Source organism: Echiichthys vipera, assembly GCF_963691815.1.
Source record: "Echiichthys vipera genome assembly, chromosome: 15".
In the NCBI taxonomy this organism is placed as follows: domain Eukaryota; kingdom Metazoa; phylum Chordata; class Actinopteri; order Perciformes; family Trachinidae; genus Echiichthys; species Echiichthys vipera.
Window position 1 is genome coordinate 18,802,711 of NC_139840.1, and position 17,723 is coordinate 18,820,433.

Here is a 17,723-nt window from a genome sequence, read left to right on the forward strand (position 1 = left end):
AAAGTGGATCTTTTAAGTCTGCTTGGAGCTGCCAGTTTTAAGGCTTAATGAAGTATAGTCCCGGCGGAAAAGCCATGACCCAAAAGGACTTCTTAAAGAGTCATACTACCGCCCATTTAGGACCAAAGCTGCTGCAATAAAAAGGTTTGGTTTTTGATCCTTAAACAATCTTCTAACTGCAAAAAGAGCCTCTGTCAAACCATCTGCAAAATGTGCGGGGAAAAACAGAAACACAACAGTGAAGTTGAAGGAGCAAAAAAGAAGCAAACTTTAATCTTCCAAGATTATCAACAGGAGAATCTTAGTGAGCATTATTGTATAGCTAGTCACATCAATGCGTGGGCAAAAATACAAAATGGTGCCAAAAATTAAACAGTTTCAGTTCAGTTTTAAATAGCAATAAGCCAAACACATATTTTCACATTACAGGACATGCACGTACTACATGTGGTAAGGGATGGGATGGTCATTTATTGTTTTGTTTTTTAGATCTTTAAAAGAAATGCCTGATAATCTTTACAGTTAGACTTTAAATATGTAAACAAATGGGTGCATATAAATCTTATACAGACAAGGTGTGACAGAAATTTAGATAGTAAACAGATACTAATCTACAGACGGTTCACACAGAAAGGGGGTATAAATAATTTGGTTTTCTGTACAGTAAAGATGCAAAGCTAAAGTTGGTCAAAACCTAGCCTGCATGGGTTGGTTAGTAATGCATTACTGTGGGAATATAAACAAGTAAAATAGTTGGTAGTGCCACATTTTTCAGAAACATTTTCAAATCGAGATGGTGCCTTATTTCTGTCACTCTGAGGAGTTTTTTAGCAAGTACTCTGTGGCACTGAAGGCCCAAACTAACATTGATGACGGGTTATTAAGTTGATTAAACCCAGCTTTAGGTCAGAGGTAAAGTGGCTGCAGCCATGGAGACGACTACTGTTTTGAAGATGATTTTTTTGTAAACCTCACAAGAAAATAAGATACTCGTAAAAACAAGCTTCATGGAAATGTCACTGTCCATCTAAAGCGTGTGAAATGGGAACACATGCAGCTGAAACTAAGCTACAAACTTTACTAATGTTTGAAAGTTATAGACCAAACTGTTTTATATGAACAACAACTATTTGTGACAGTTTCACACAATAAGCTAAAGACTTTAGGATAAGGAACCAAAACAAAAAAGGGGACAACTACAACATTAAACGTGGGTCCTTGTGTTTTCATAAGTTAAAGAGTTCTTCATGCCAAATTTCAACATTTTTTCGATTTGTAATCAATGGGCTTTCCAAAATGTTAGATATAGTTCACCTTAGTCTAACGGGGTGACATTTATTTAGGTTTCTCTTCAAAATAATTTACAAAAGCACCAGGTGATAAATCCTGGGTGCTGAACAACATATATTTGATTACCACCAATTACCTTGGTGGTGTTGTGTAGTGTGTGGAAGAGAAACAGTGGTGCAAAGATGGGGTCTTTGAAGTTTCCATCATCCTCTGTATAGTCACGGCAGGTACTCCATACGCATGACAACTAAAGCTCATGGTTTCTGTTACAAAAGTGATTTCTTTCTTGACTTTACTGTGATAATCAGGTGTTTAAATTGTACATAAATAATCTCATTGGATGCATGTTTTTGGAGGTGGTCTTTAGGAATTACTGCCCTTGTGATTTGGCTTATTTGATGCTTATATATCCTCAAGACAATTCCTGTCTGCTAGCTTTAGTGGCTTCAGGGTCAGCTGAAAAGAATGACAGCTTAATTCAGTTACAACCTGGTTATGGTGTTCACTTTCACTCCTTTGCACCACTAAAAAGACACGTTAAGAAAAACAAAAACAAAATTGTCTCCCTACATTCAGATCTATGGAGCTTAAACTCCTCAGATCTTGAGACAAAGATGTTTTTCTTTTAAGTTTATTTTTTTTAAAGTTAAAATTCCACCACTTGTTCTTTGCAGACCACCTGGAGAAAGACCTGCCTTGAAAGACGGCCAAATACACTAGCTTACGTCACTGAATACCTCAATGAAAACAGCCTTTATTTAGAAAACTTTTCAACTCAAAGCTGAGAAAGAAAAGTGAATGATCCGTGGCTTTGTCATCCTCAAACTTCATTTTTAACTCTTTGAGGCACAACACCACAAGCACTTTTGAGTTCATTTGAAAAGCCAAACAGTGTTTTCACACACTTCTCTCCTGGATGCTTAGATGTGATCAAATGCTGAGCCTCGATTCAAGCTTTGAGTTTAAAAAAGTTGCCATATCAACCGCTTCAAGAGTTGTGTCCCCTTTTGTTCTTTCTCTCTCTCTCTCTCTCTCTCCAAGTCACAGAAGACATCCTGTTGAGTTAGCTTGGAGGACATTTGCGTGAGACACTTTTTCCCAATCTTTCTCAGCTTTTGGAGCAAGATTCCCAACCATCCCGCCTGGAGATCCCAGAGGGTTCAGTGGCACGCGAGGGACAAGATGACACAGTCGCCCTCCCCTTCCCCGTTCCAGAATCGTTCGGACCTTTCCCCCTCCTTGACCCGTTGAAGGTCTCGCCCCTCCGACTGCGCTGCTCCGACAACGACAGCGTTCTCCTTCGCCATGCCCTCGTGTGTGAGCAGCAGTGCCTTCTCTCCTCCACCTGCCTCCCACTCTCTCGTCTCTTGCTCTCTTCCTGTCCAGCTCTACTCCCACTTTTGCTCTCACTCTTGTGATTGGTTGGTTTCTCACGGTCTCTCTCGTGTTACTTTCACACAGTGGTGCTTCGGTTGTAGCAGTGGAAAACGGGTATCCATGTTTGTTCTTTTTTGTTATTACCCAGATTAAAATACCATTGAACTAAGCTTCACACAGGCCTAGCTCCTTTCCAGCAGCCTGTCAGACAAATACAAAAATATATAAATGCATTAATACTTGTTTGAGGATATATTCATTGGTGTAACGGTACATAAAAGTCATGGTTCAGTTTGATAAATATTCCTATATTTCAATGAGTGGTCTGAGTTTTAAATTTACTTACAGTCTAGTACTGGGACAGTCCAGTCACACCATGTTGGTAGGCCCGCTCCCCCTGGTAGGTGGAGTCCTGGGACAAAGCCACATCAATCTGGGACTTGAACTCATCTCCTAGGTAACTGTCCTATAATGGGACAAACAAGAAGTAAAACAGGCCAGTCAACAGTTATTCTTTCGTTTCTTTCCATGCAGAAGAAGGAATAAGTGGTTTTGGACAAGATGATGTCTTGAATTGAGGAGGAAACCTGGACCAACACTTGGAATATATGTGCTAACAGCCCTGGCATTGGGTATTAATTGCTATGAATAAACAGACTACAAAAAACTTGCTTCATAAAGTTCACCTACTTAGCACTTTGTAAAACCCCTTAAATACCAAATTTATAAAACAGTTCAGTGAACAAACTTGTGAAAGTTCAGGCTGGGAGAGCCCAGGTTGGCTCATCTGAGACGGCTGGCTCATGTTGATGTAGCCCTGCGTCAGAGGGCCCTGGGAGAAGGGCTGGGAGCCCAGGTCCTGGCTGGCCTGACTGCCACTCATGTGGCCTCCATGCCGGTCTGCTCCACCATGCCCTCCGCTGTGGTTCCCCATGTTTCCACGGTTTCTTTGACGCCCACCTCGAGTCCCGCCGCCTCCTCCACTGCCTGCCTTTCCTTTCATACCTCCACCACGACCTGAAGGGGAAATGTGTGTTTCTGTGATTTTCATAGCAGCTTTAATTGAACAACTTGTAGGCCTTTAATAACTCATCACTCAGTATTATTCTACAGCTTTATGTGTTACTCACCTCCTGTGGGTCCATTGACCTGCCCCATGTACCCAGGTGGAGGTATGGGGGGCATCACAAGGTTAAAGGGGATGGGGATGTTCAAGGACGTCATGGGACTGGGGCCTGTGCCGATCATACCAATCTGGTCATGGGTCTGGAAATACATGTTGGACGAACGTCCTGTAGTAGAAACAAGTACAGGTTAATTTGACTTCCTTAAAAGTCATATGGCGGTGTGCAGAGATAGTTTCAGTCACAGTCTGCGCACATGGCTCTTGTTTTTTTTTAATCTAATATGCTTTAATAAGCACATTCAACCTGTTTGCAGTGAACTGCCAAAGCAGACACAGTGCATATCCTTTATTTATTAGTAAGAAATTGTCCAACATTTGAAATAAAATAAGTTTGTTGTTAAATGTTCTCACCGTTGCTGCTGCGGTCATAAACAGATCCAGGAATGAGGGCCTCCCTGGCATCATACATGGCTGTGCTCATGAATCGACCCCCCTGCAAAACAAAAGAACATGCAATGCTATTTTGAGTGTTTTATGGGGATGCCTCATTATTTCTTGCAAGTACACTGATGTATTACCCTGTCCTTCTTTAAAACTACTAGTACATTTTGAATTGCATCCTAAATGACCCACCGGAAAGTAACATATCCATGACCCAGTTGAGAAAACCTTATTTCAGTGTTCTATATGTTCCGTGTATTTAATACAAACAGACAAAACTCACAGGGTTAATGGTGTTGACAAGCTTGCGTGGCTTGCTAAATTGCATGAGGCTCTCCCTCAGGTTGTTAAGGGGGCCTTCAACCAGGACTTTCTGCTCCTTGTAGTAGTTCAACAGGTGGTTCCACAGAGGCTGCTTGGACAGGGCTTTGGGGTTTCCCACAATAATCACACCATACCTACGTGACATAAGCAGAAGATGATTTGATTAGAAAATTAAACAGGATGCGTAGTAATAACGGAGATGAAATCAAAATATAACAATACTTAATTCAATTCAAGAAACTTTTTTTGGCTCAGAGGCATAATTCAAGGGCACATAGGGCAGTTGTGCATGACATACACAGACAAAACAACAACACAAACAGTGCAAAAAGAAGCAAAACAGACTGATGCCAGCATCAGTGCAAAATATATACAATAAATATAGTGTAAGGTGCATTGTGGAAATATATACAGCAGCTGTTACGGCAGTGAGTTGTATGCTCATCAAGAGGTAGCAGAAGTGTTTAAAAAGTGTGTGACCGGCATACAGGGGTGGGGGGGGCAGATGTGTGTCATGAGCTGGGTGAGAAGGGTGGAGGGTGCTGGGATGATTGGGAGTTGAGGAGCTGAAAGGAGAACCTGAATAGAATAAACCACAGTGTAAAAAAAACATTCAGTATGTAGTTCAAATCATTATAGTGTATTGTTTTTACTGTATTTTTGTACTGTACTCAACACGGATGAGTTTGTCAAGTGTAATTGTTGTGGTGTTATGTGTTTTTTGTGTAGAACTACTGATAAAAATTAGCTTTCTGCCCAATCTGATGCAAGTGTCTCTTTATTTTTATACAAATAACTGATGTGCACACTGTCCTTTTTAAATAACTAAACTACACAAAACTACAGCGCAGTACAAAAACATTTATGATATTAGACACAGCAGGCCCTCTGGCACTCAAACTGGTGTTCTTTCATTTTAATGTAGTTTTACCTGGCCCGAGTGAGTGCCACGTTGAGACGTCTGGGATCATTGAGGAAGCCGATTCCCTGGTGCTCATTGGCCCTCACACAGGACAGGATGATGAAGTCCTTTTCTCTTCCTTGAAAGGCATCCACACTGGCTATTTCCACCTCCTACAGAAAGAATAAAGATAAATCCGTGGGAAAAAACTGACAGATCATTTAGGACAATGTCTTTGTTTAATGGCTTTAAATATGGCTACAAACTATAGTGTTTTAGGCTCTTAGTCTAAACTTATCATGAGGGAAGTCTCGATTAAGTAAAAAAGTATTTAACTGGGAGAAAGTGACTCTTGAAATTGATATGCTAGAGAACACGCACACAAAAAACCTTTGGCAAAGTACAAACATCAGCTTGCAGAGATCACTCAAACCCAACAAACAACTTTAATTGCAGCCTGTCATCATGTTACTCAAAGTAAGACTTTACATTCGGATCACTGAAAGTGACGGACTGCTCCTTGTTAATGGCGAACAGAGTGTTGGAGAGTCTGTGTATTTTACCAACCTCGGTCACAGTTCAGACGCGTCATTTTTTCACTTTCCACTGTTAATATTCACTTGCATATGTAGCCAAATGCTCAAACGTTTTTTGACTAGGGATGGTAATCGTGGTGAATTTCTATTATCGGGATTATCATGAATATTGTGCATATCCTCACGAGTGACTTGACTGGCAAATGACTACAGTTTACTACAGTTCTTCCTCCAACAGTGACATTATGGCCACAGCCCATAAGCAACAGTTCAAATCAAGTAGTGAAAGTGTTTGCTACATGTACAACAAACATCGTGAGGCATGAATTTATCAACCACAACAACAAATGTAAGTTTATTTGTAATAATATTTGCTGCAATTTTTTAATGATATTTTTAATAACGGCCATATGATTTAAGATTACCTTATCTACAGATGGTACGTTTTTCACTAAAAAAAACATGTTTTATGTGTGATGCAATATAAATATGTCTTAATATTTTACAAAATATAAGCTGAAGTGATTTCAGCCTGTTTTGGTGCAATTTCAAGAGTTTTGAGTAAAGTTTGAGGGATAATATCATGAATTGCAATTGTTTGGCCAGGATAATCGTGACATGACAAGAAACAAGGGCAGAAAATAATATTTAATGTGCAAAAATATTAACTTTACCTGGTAGAGTTTGGTATGGAGGGAGCCACTGAACTGCATGTACTGGACCAGATAGGACCTCTGTCCCTCGTAGGGCGTGATGATGCCAATCTGATCGGGTTTGGCTCCAGCTTTCAGCAACCTTGTGGTTATTTTCTCAACATTGGCTGCCTCAGTCCTGTATAGAGAAGTAGGTTGATTACATGAAAAGAACATTCTACATAATTTGACATGGCTGATAAACAGCTTGACTGAAACACTGTACAGAAAGTGATGCAATAAGACTTGAAACCTTGTTTGAATACCTAAACAACATAAAGTGCCACTAGTGGCTGTGTATGAGTGTTGAAGTGACTCAGGAAAATGTTGAGTTGGAGGAGAACTGTCGAAAACAGTAGCTATTTTCATGTATATGCTGCTAAATATAGATTTTCAGAATATAATGATGAAGAAAGTTCAAACCTGTTGAGATATGATGTTCCAGAGCTGGCTATTTCCTCTTGGCCTTGGGTGACATAGAAGAACATAGGCTTGTCGGGCTGTGGCCACTGGAAGTCAAAGCCTTTCTTCACACGGTCCGCTGTAGAAGGGACGAACAAACATAAAAGATTCAGGACTGGTGGAGCTGATTTACAGCCAAATACACTGACTAAAGTGGAATAAGCCTGAAAGGAACATGTGTATCTAAGGAATATCACAGACGATTAAATCACAAAAACACAAATGTGAAAAAGTAAAAACAGCATGCAAGCGGCCTGGAAAAAAAACAACATGTTCTCCACAATTTCTTTAATTAGATTTATGACTATTTCCCAGGGTCACTGGACAATAAAGGTCTTTTTAAAGTGTCTTCTGTTTGGGGAAAGCAGTCAAGGAAATGTAAGGGAGCAGCTGCATGTTATTTAAAAGCATTTAGCTGTGCGCTGAAGGCTGGAACGAATTCAGTGGACAGTTTAAGTGCCTATTAAGGGAAAAAACAATTAATTGAGCATCACAAAATTCATTCTAAAAAAAACTAGAACATTTCATTTCATCTTACCAGCAGTGACTCCATTCTGCAGAGAGCCCTCATAGAAGATGTTGGAGGGGAAGGCGCTAAGGGCCGGGTGCATTCGGTACTGAACCTGCAGACGGATTGGCCGGATCCCCAAAACTACCAGACGCTCAAACAGAGACTGGGACAGACCTGCTTTAGCTGCCTTCTTACACATAACCACAGGGCCCAGCTGGCAGTGATCCCCTACCAGAATCAACTAAAGAACAAAAATCATCAAGACACAATAAATAATTGCGTCTACCCAACACCTAGACAGTAATATAAGCAGATAGCGGATACCATAGACTATCCAGATGTCTCCTACCTGTTTGGCCCCCAGGACGGCAGGCACCATGCACTCTGGTTCAGTGGCCTGGGTGCTCTCATCAATCAGGATTGAGCGGAACTGCATCTTGGCCAGACGAGGATCCCCCGCTCCTACACAGGTACAGCATATCACATCTGCATTCTGGAAAAAAGCGAAGAAATAAAGTAGACATGTTTATGAACAGTGAAATATTACTTGTGGTTACCGCTTTTACTTTTGACATTTTTTTAAAGACTATTACTCTGACACATACTGGGCCTGAACGGCATTAAACAAAATCCATAGAAATCTAAGTCAGTGTACTGTCACAATCAGGAAAATATTTAGTAGCACTTTGAGTTCACTCTTCATACCATTAGAAGCTCCCTCTCGGCGGTGCGTCTCAGAGCTCTGTAGCGCTTCTCGTCTGAGGAGGACAGTTCTCCAGTCTCATCCTTCAGCTGTTGGAGCTTCTGAAGTTCTGGCATACTGCGGGTGAGAATCATTTCAATACAGTGCGAGTCCAAAGGTGAGCTTGGGATCTCTAACGGGCTGTATTACTGAGGGGTCTAGAATTATTACCCCTGACAATGAACAACACAAGAGTTGTGACAAGTGCCATCACCGCTGTGATTCAGTTGTAGGCACGAGGCTGTAGGCAGTTCTATTAGCCCCATTTATTAGTTAACAGTAACAAGTAACTAAAATATTATTATAAAATCATTTATGTGTCTTCATCAAAACAAACAGTTCCACAACTGGACTGGAACTGGACAAACATTTTTCCTGCGCACTAACTTCCTTGCTACTTTATTTACTTTCATTACAGCAGGCCAGCTACTTCCTAATATGTACATTTATCTATGCGTTTTGCTTTAATTGTTATTAATCATAGCCATTGTTACCTTTCCATGTTACGGGTCTGGTTGTGCAGAGCCAGGAAGGACACAGGCGAGTCGATGGCCTCCCTGCTCTTGGCGCACAGCCTCACCACCTTGAGGCCAGTCTGGTGGATCTTCTCTGTCAGCTGGTCGACAGCAATGTTACTGGGAGCACACACCAGCACTGGCCTGGAGGGACAAAAGGTACAAACAGTCTTAAAACACACAGCCAAGCCATTTTTTACAAATATTATGGGAAGATCAAGATATTTTTACATTTATTAATAAAATACCAATCAACTAAATAATATAAATGGAATAACTTAAAAGACAGATGTTCAGTTAAATGAAGACTATATTAAAGTCACATTCAAACCAAATTGGTACAGTAAATATTATCACAGCATCGGCCCACACATACATACATAAAATACGGACTTATCAATAAAAGATTTTTGTGTGTGCCTTACCCGTTTCCCTGTCTAGCCAGGTGGTAGACGATGGTCGCAGAGGTTACGGTCTTCCCTGTGCCAGGAGGACCCTGGATCAGACTGAGAGGACGCTGCAGCACTGTCTTAACAGCATACACCTGCATTACGACAAACCACATTTATTCATTCAGTCACTGTATGAAAAAATTATACCCCTTGGACTGGTGCCGAGAAACCTCTATGGGTGAGTATGAAAGTGTTTTTCGTGATTTTGTGATATGAGTAAGCACTTAAAACTGTTTAAGATCTCTGTTGTGATCTGTAATGTAGGGTAAGTATAACTTTTTTGATTGTACATTGGAAAAACAAATCACTCATTGACATTACAAATTTTTCTTCCCGTCGCTCCAACCCACCTGTGAGTGGTTAAGGTCAGGCAGGCCATGAGCGGTGAAGCGTTTGGGCAGCTGGCACTTGATGACCACATCCTCTACCTCATGTCCCAGCAGCTTGTGGTATATGTAACCAGACACTGAAGTCTCATCTACAGCAAAAGTCTTCAGGGCACTCTGCATCCTGGATGATGAAGACAGGAATATCCAGATACAATTTTAAGTTTTTTTCATTCATTCTGTAGAAGACCTTTGCTAAAATCAACTGCCCCAAATGATTCCACCAATGAGGACCTTCGCAGACAATATTAATGTAGTTATCTACTTTTTTTAATAGAATCGTTTTCACTACTAAAGGTGTAAGATGAGCTGCCCGATACATTGAGTTATGTTTCAGACCTTGCTTACAAATATCCCAGCAAGAGACAACAGTGTGTGGATTCTCTTGTGAATACCTGTCAAAGGAAGTGGACTTCCACACAAAGTCGACCTGGAAGTTGTGTGGGATCTCCACTGGAGCCCCGGCACTGCTCCTCAGCTCTATGGCAATCTCATCACCGTAGTCTGGTACAGAAGTCAAGGAAGAGACAAACCTTCGAACATAATACTAGGGCACAAAGTGTTGATGGCCAATGCCAGTAACTGTATCTGTTGCCTAAATGGCTGCTGACATTTCAAGCTTTTTAAACAAGTAAAAGGGGCTCCAATTGTTTTTGTTAAAACCCAGCTGAACATCAGTGCAGCATTTGTGAGGTGGAGAGGGCTCTGGATTATTTTTAGAGTAAAATGTAGAAATGTTGGGTATATGCACCTACAATTGTTATGATATTCAGCAATTATTGCTAGAGTACTGTATCTATTAATTAACACGTGGTAAGCAAAATTGCTTTCAAAATCCACTGAGGACTGGACACAAGTTTGCAGACATTGTTGTAGCTTCCTACAGCTGCCACTAGATGTTACTAAAGATTAATTTTAATGATAGCACGCTAAAGTGAAGCTCAGTTCGATTAAGAGGCCTCCCTGCCTGCCTGTGACACACTTTTGCAAAAATTATACATGCGTGAATATCAAATAATATGGGTAAAATGTTAAATACAGTATGCTTATTGTAGCAGTCATAGGGATACTATCAGGTACTTTGATGACATGTCCAATGCCTTTCCAGGGAGGGGCCAGGTCTCCTTTGTACCTCAGGCAAATTTCATCTCCCTGCATCAGTCGCATATCTACAGGACAGCAGATGAGAAATAATAACTCTGTTATAAACATGTCACTGCATGGAGTAAAGACACAATTAAAACATGAATAATTAGGTGTGTGACAAGATATCGTCCCATGAGAAAGTGAAAGGCACACATACAAACATTTAAATAACTGAAAGGTCAATATTTGTTGTTGTTGTTGGTTTTTTTATTTAAGAGTGTGGTCCGAAGAACGTCAAAAATATCTCTGATAGACAAACAAAAAAACATACCTGAGTCTGTCTTGGGAAGAGTGAAATAAGCAATCCTCTTTTTATTTAGGCCCAAATCCCATCTGACCGTAATGTTGTCTTGAGTCTGTGAGAAAGCAACATTAAAAGATATTTCTAATACTTGAATGGCAGCAAAAAAACAAACTTAAGTCAAAATAAAGACAAGTAGGTTTTGAGTGAAAAATGAATCGTAAAAAGGTGAATATCGACTGAAACAAAGTAATTCACCATACTTTTAAATAGTACTATAAAAACATAGATGATCTAATCACATAAATCCCCTTAACCCCAGCATAACAGAATAAACTAATTCAACTGAATCAGTTTGTTGTTGATTATTTGTTCAAATGTAAATCACTCATTGACTACTTTGACAATCTTACAACATACATAGGACAAGAGTTTTGGGGTTTTTATTCAATAATTTAAATCTTTCTTTTACCTGAGACTCTTTGAGTTTCTTATCGTAGTCAGCCTCAAGCTTCACAAGAGGACCAAAGATGTTCTGATACTGGTAGGCATCCTCGTAGCGGAGCAGCACATGTTGGGGCTCCTCATCCACACCAGGCTTCTCCAGGTCCTCCAAGGTCGCAGTGGGATTTTCCTGCCAGGCGGGGGACAAAAACAAAAACACACACAAACACACACACGATCACAGAGACACAAACAATCACAAACAATTGAGAGAAAGTTTAAAATATGGATAGAAGTTGAGTCGGTGTTTTCGATCAATATGCTCAAATCTCCTAAATTCCAACTTGGAGAGATTGAGACAATAGGCCCCTTTCACAAAAGACATCTTGAGATTTCACAGTAGCAAAAGCACAGGTGTAAATAATAAATTGAATGGTGGCTGAATTCCATTTAGCTGCTTCCGTTTCAGGGTCCTGGTGTTGTACATGCTGGCAGTCTGTCAGGTATATGATTTTATATACAACAGGAAACTATTGAAAAATTGAAATGGGCATGAAACAGGCTTTGAAACTCTGAACAGAAAAAAAAAAAAAGAAAAAAAAAAGAGCTCAGCAAACAGTAGTGCAAGTTAAGTTATTTGCATCACACCCAACTATGTGACCATATCTGCTGAACTGTATGGATAAGCCCAACCCGTGCTCAAATACAAGCTATGTTAGTTTAGAATATTTGCATAGCACAAAAGCGGGCGTGTGACAGAACAGTTGCTTTGACATACCTTCCAGAGTTCCTCCAGCTTGTTGATCTGCTGGGCGGTGATCTGACGAGCCCGGAGCTGCTCCTGCTCTGAAGGGATTTTCACCAGCCAGGAGAGGAAGCAGCGGTCCTGGATAAGAGGCTGCCACTGAGAGCTGTCCCAGTTGATGTCCTTTAGGCTGCTCTGGCTGGCACATGGCTGCCTGTGTTACAACCAAAACACAAATGTCAAACAATACCAGGGTTCCCACGCTTTTCCAGGAATTTTTCCAGGATAGGGCTGGCAGCATACACATTCCTCTCTGTGGAAGTCTGATTTAGGGATAAGCGGTTGCAGGTGATGGATGGAGGCTTAGAAATTATGAAATATATCACTTAATAAGTATAACCAAGTTATAGTGAAGGTTTTGGGCAACTCTCACTTCAGCTATTTTACTTTCTTTAAAAAAACAAAGTAGAAAAAGCTAAACTACTCGCACTTGTCTTCCAAAAAAAAGAGAGAAAAAAATCAGGCTGTTTTGATACACAGCATTTGGCAGCAGTGTATTTTGGCTAGAGTTGTTTTGATACTGATACCAGTATCAGCTTAAAGCCTAGATCGAATATCGGTGAGTATGCAAGTCAATGCACTGGTCCGATATCACGTAATTTAACACAAAATAAATCAATTTTAAAGTAGTTTCACTTGTATAAAGCTGCAGTTTTCCTGGAAATCAATTATTCTTTGCCACTTTAAGACGGCAGCCTACAAAACAAGTTTAAACAACATAGATCTATTCAAAATACTCTCGTCTATAAAAATTTAAATGATCCTGAACATATTTTTGCCCTTTCAAGCAGTTCATTCTCAGTTCAAGGAAAATCTGAGAATAGACATTTTGCGTTATCCTCTTGTTTTCCCATGACTGGAACATTGGTGGTGTTGAAAGATGTATGGAAAAGCTGAATAACTGAAATTCTGTGTTCTCTTTGATTGCCCCATATCAGCAGGAAGGTCAGTGTGTGCATGCTCAGCTGTATAAAAAGCACCCGTACCTGCACAGTAACACCACTACTGAGTCGGCTTTGGCAGGGATGAAGCCCAGAAGGAAGACATTGCGACAGCCACAGTTGTAACACTCCAGTACTGTTTCCCCCAGAGGGCCATCTTTGTGCAGGGTCACCTCCTTGGACTTTGCTCTCACCAGGTGGTTTACAATGTGACTATAAGTGAAAGTGAAAGAAGACAGGATGAAGCTGTATTTTACACTACTGATACGTCGTTATACCTACGTCTTGACTGTTTTTATTTTTAATTTAAATTAAACAAGACTGCACAAGAAGTAGTATAAGTACCTTTTTGCTTTGGATAACTTTCTTACTTAAACACAAGTCTTTACATTCTTTTTGAACACAACAAAGAATAACTGAATACAGTCGCTGTGTATTCTACTCCTGCTATGAAGATTTTAAATGTAAAATAATCCACTTCCAGTTAGTTTAGCTAACAACAGGTAGGGTTAATAAAAAAAACCTGAGAAGTCACTGTATCTTACCTGCCGGATGTGTTTCCACGGCCATTACAAAACCACTTCTTGCTGGTGTTGCAGTAGACCACACAGGCGGGATCATGAATGCCACAGTAACTGAAATAGAAGAGAGTCAAAAGAAAAAAAGAAACAAAACATCAATGTTGAGAGTGTGGACCTGATATTAAAGCTTGTCAGAGAACAAAATAAGAGAAATATGCACAAGACTTATGATAAATTGTCAAACTTGACTCATCTCTGGTGTCACAAACTCAAGCTTTACTGATGCAACTACAAACAGAGAGATGCAACAATCTACCTTTCAGTCGATTTATAGCTGTCCACAGCGTATGCACAATAAAGTGATGTGTCTTTTTTCCATTTTTGGGAACAAACTAATTAGAGTGACTTATAGTTGCTAATGGGACAGACTTTGAAAATATTGCATATTTAATATGCATGTTAGTTAAAGCCAAAGCAATAAATCGGCCAGACTGCTTGTGATTATGAGATCACTGCAGATATATCAGTATCACCAATAAATGACAAGATAATTGAAGTACAGAAATAACAAATTTACAATACGTTTTCAAAGAGTGTCAGCATTTTAAAGTTTGTAAACTAGAGAGTAATGTCTGGTTTAGTTTGCAACTGTAAATTGTCCGGTCCAGTTCATTTATTGGTTGCAATTGTTAAAAATAAAACAACAATTAAAGAGGGAATATTATCAAAAATGTTTATTTATATTATGGGTTGTGTTAAGAACATTAATGTTGGCCAATACATCATAATCAGACTTTTTAAACTCAAGTAGGAATATTGGGATCTGCGTTTAAGAAATACTGTATCGGTCAAGAACTGCGTTGTGAGAATTTGACGGCATTTGAAAAAGTCTTCCTTTAGTTCCCTGAAGAAAGTATGTACCTGGGTTGTATGCAGATTTTAATTAATATGCTATTTGATCAACAAAATACATACTTCTAAAGTTGTGCCATAGCCTGCAAAAAAAGTAATGGAGCTACAGCTACATGCCTATAAACACCAAATCAAACTGTATGTTTCTGATATGGACACATTGGAAAGAAGAGGGTGGCAGGAAAAATGAGGCCCTCCTTCGCTGCCCAACAAACTGTTTTCATTGCAAAGCTTCAATAAAAAGTATTTAACAGTTGAATTTGCGACTGATCTGATGGTGAAAGATATGGTGACATCACTTTCCATAGAAACTGACAAAGAAACAATCCCGCTAATCAACTGAGCATGTCAGACATACTCAACAGGACTGTTTTGGCACAACTAATATAACGGTTGACAGACAACTTGTTAATCAGAGAGGATACGAAGAGCAGAACCACTGAGCATGACGTTACAATAATAATTAACAATTGTTGACATTATGATACACAAGATGATGATATTTGGATTATATGCTGCCTGTAGAGTGTGTATGATATGTGTATTAAGAAATGGTGTGTTCTATCAGTTGCTGACAATTATGGAAAAGTATCAGTTTTGATTTTGCTCAGATTGAGCCATTTTATATATATATGTTATGCCATTTAATAGGTAGTATGTTTTGTGTTTCGTTTTCTTCATCAATTATACTGCAAATTTAGATATATTTTCAGACATTATAGTCATGAAAAATGCCTACAACCCACTGAGAATGAGTACGAAGAAGAGGGCTTTTTAGTTGAATTAAACAACAACAACCATCAAAAACTGCAAACATACAAACCAGGAATAAAAATAAAATCATGACAAGTGATCATTTTCCACTCTGATGGCAGCAGCTGTGGCACTAGTCACATTAGTCCGGTCCTTTACCTGCAGGCATGTACAGGAAGATCCTTGGTGTAGTAGGTGTCTTCCTCATCCTCCTCAAAGTTCAACTCTGCCAGCAGCTGGCTGGCTTTTAGCACAGGGTCGTCTCCATTCTGTAGCAGGCCGTCAGGACCATTAACCTGTGAGGAGAATCATAACTATGAACTTTATGTCAACATTATATGGGAAAAATTAGAATCCATTTGATTTATGGTCGCCTTATGCCTTAGTGCTCTACTGAAGAGCTCAGACAGTTGCTTGTTACTTTTACCTTCTGGAGATGTTTATGTTTTTATCAATTTATCTGCTGCTGTTCTCTTGTGTTGAGTACTGTCGTATATTAGGTCTCAATTATCTAATCATGTCGAAACAGCTTTGCAGTGGAACTGTATGTATTGCATTCTATTGTATTGTCATGTGGATGTATGTGTTTTATCTGTATTTTCCCCTTGGGGATTAATAAAGTTTTCTAATCTAATCTTTCAGGACATCTTACATGTACAAAAAAATAAACAGATAGACAAACACAAATACTAAGCAATAAACCACAAAAGAATAATAGAAGAACAAGTAAATACCACAAGATTTATAAAATGTCAAAAAAGTTACACAGGGAAAGCCAATCTGAAGAGGTAAAACAACAATGAAGGATCACAGATAGACAATTATACACTGTTCAAAGACATCCAACGACATACATAACGCCTGGTATGGTTATATAGTTTACTGGCTGTTACTTTGCTTGCTGTCACATCAACAGCAGCATCTCCCTAATTGTATCAACTGTAGGTGGATACTGTAAGTATTTACTAACGTTGCATATAATAGCTAATAAACCCAAACATGGACATTTAAGGCTGATTTACCACACTATCAAGTCGCTGTCACTTGTTTTGAATCACAATAAAACAGTCACTAAATTGATATGCTAGCTGTGTCAGCGTGCTAACTGTGGGAGCTAGTTAGCTTAGCATGCTAGCCAGTTAGCGGGACAACAGCATGGTAACAGATGGAGAAGGCGTCACCATGCTAACCGGAGCTAACGTTAGCACATTTTGTCAACAACAGGGGGAAAAGGACATATTTTTTATAACACGGAGCCGCTACAGATGACCACACCAACCTGGTTGTCTAGCTGACTCTGGGTCTGGCCTTGGGTCTGGGTCTGGCTCGGCAGGGTGAAATCGGTGAAGTCGTACTCGGAGCCCTGGGTGTCCGCTCCCAGCAGGTCCGCCTCCTCGGTGTCGAGGAACGTTAGAGTCTGAGAGCTCGGCCCGTACGCCTCGACACTCATGGTTCTTGCCTTTTTATATCACGACAAACTGTTGCTATTCCAGGAGAAATTTAATAACGGAGACACGGCAGTCTACCGATGGGGAAAATACAAACACTGGTGCTGAGAGAGAGAGAGAGAGGGGGAGAGAGAGAGCCTCGACCACGGCTGCATTCCGTTTCTCTTCTCCCCCGCACGTTTCCTCTCCTCCCTCACTACCACTTGTCTCCTGCAGGCCGCGAGAGAAGGAAGGAGACAAGGAGACATGTGTGAACAGATTTTTTTTAAATCCCCCCTGTAATTTAACTTTGTTTAACCATTGAGAAATAAAGGTGCAACTCATGTGGGAGCTGAGTCAAAGAGACATGAAGTGTATTTACAGCTTTTTCCATGTTTTAGTTCATTAGTTTATTCCAGTGGTTCTCAAACTTTGTACATGATGCACCACCTCAGTTAAAATCACACTCTCTTGAGTACCACCACTAAGACCAATGTTAAAATACACTATTCAGTAAGAAATGCTGCTACACTTTTAACACTGTTATACTTATCACTCCCTATCACTTATCACTTATTTAGTGTGTACTTATTTTATTTCAATCTGCGTATTGTTGTATATTGTATATACCTACGTTTAACCACAATGTCTGTTGCACTCTGTCACATTTAGTTAATTGTTTGATTTATTTTATGTTAGCTTTACTTTTATTTGATTTATGTTAGCTTATTGTAACTCTGACCCTTTCCCATCGTATTGAAACTGTTGCACAATCATT

At 39.8% G+C, this 17,723-nt stretch overlaps 1 protein-coding gene across 1 annotated transcript; it reads right to left on the minus strand.

Moving 5' to 3' along the window:
• Positions 1-299: 299 nt before the first annotated feature.
• Positions 300-17,108, minus strand: LOC310957941 (regulator of nonsense transcripts 1-like). Its single transcript, XM_083928706.1, has 24 exons — positions 16,798-17,108; positions 15,678-15,814; positions 13,878-13,967; positions 13,378-13,545; positions 12,365-12,545; positions 11,615-11,776; positions 11,173-11,257; positions 10,826-10,924; positions 10,151-10,259; positions 9,720-9,879; positions 9,343-9,461; positions 8,897-9,061; positions 8,366-8,480; positions 8,010-8,153; positions 7,688-7,901; positions 7,111-7,228; positions 6,670-6,826; positions 5,490-5,632; positions 4,518-4,692; positions 4,205-4,286; positions 3,798-3,959; positions 3,416-3,684; positions 3,014-3,133; positions 300-2,868 (listed from the first exon to the last, which is right to left on the minus strand). Exons 1-23 carry the CDS (start codon positions 16,966-16,968, stop codon positions 3,017-3,019), a joined length of 3,342 nt encoding a protein of 1,113 aa, XP_083784832.1. The 5' UTR covers positions 16,969-17,108; the 3' UTR covers positions 300-2,868; positions 3,014-3,016.
• Positions 17,109-17,723: the final 615 nt, after the last annotated feature.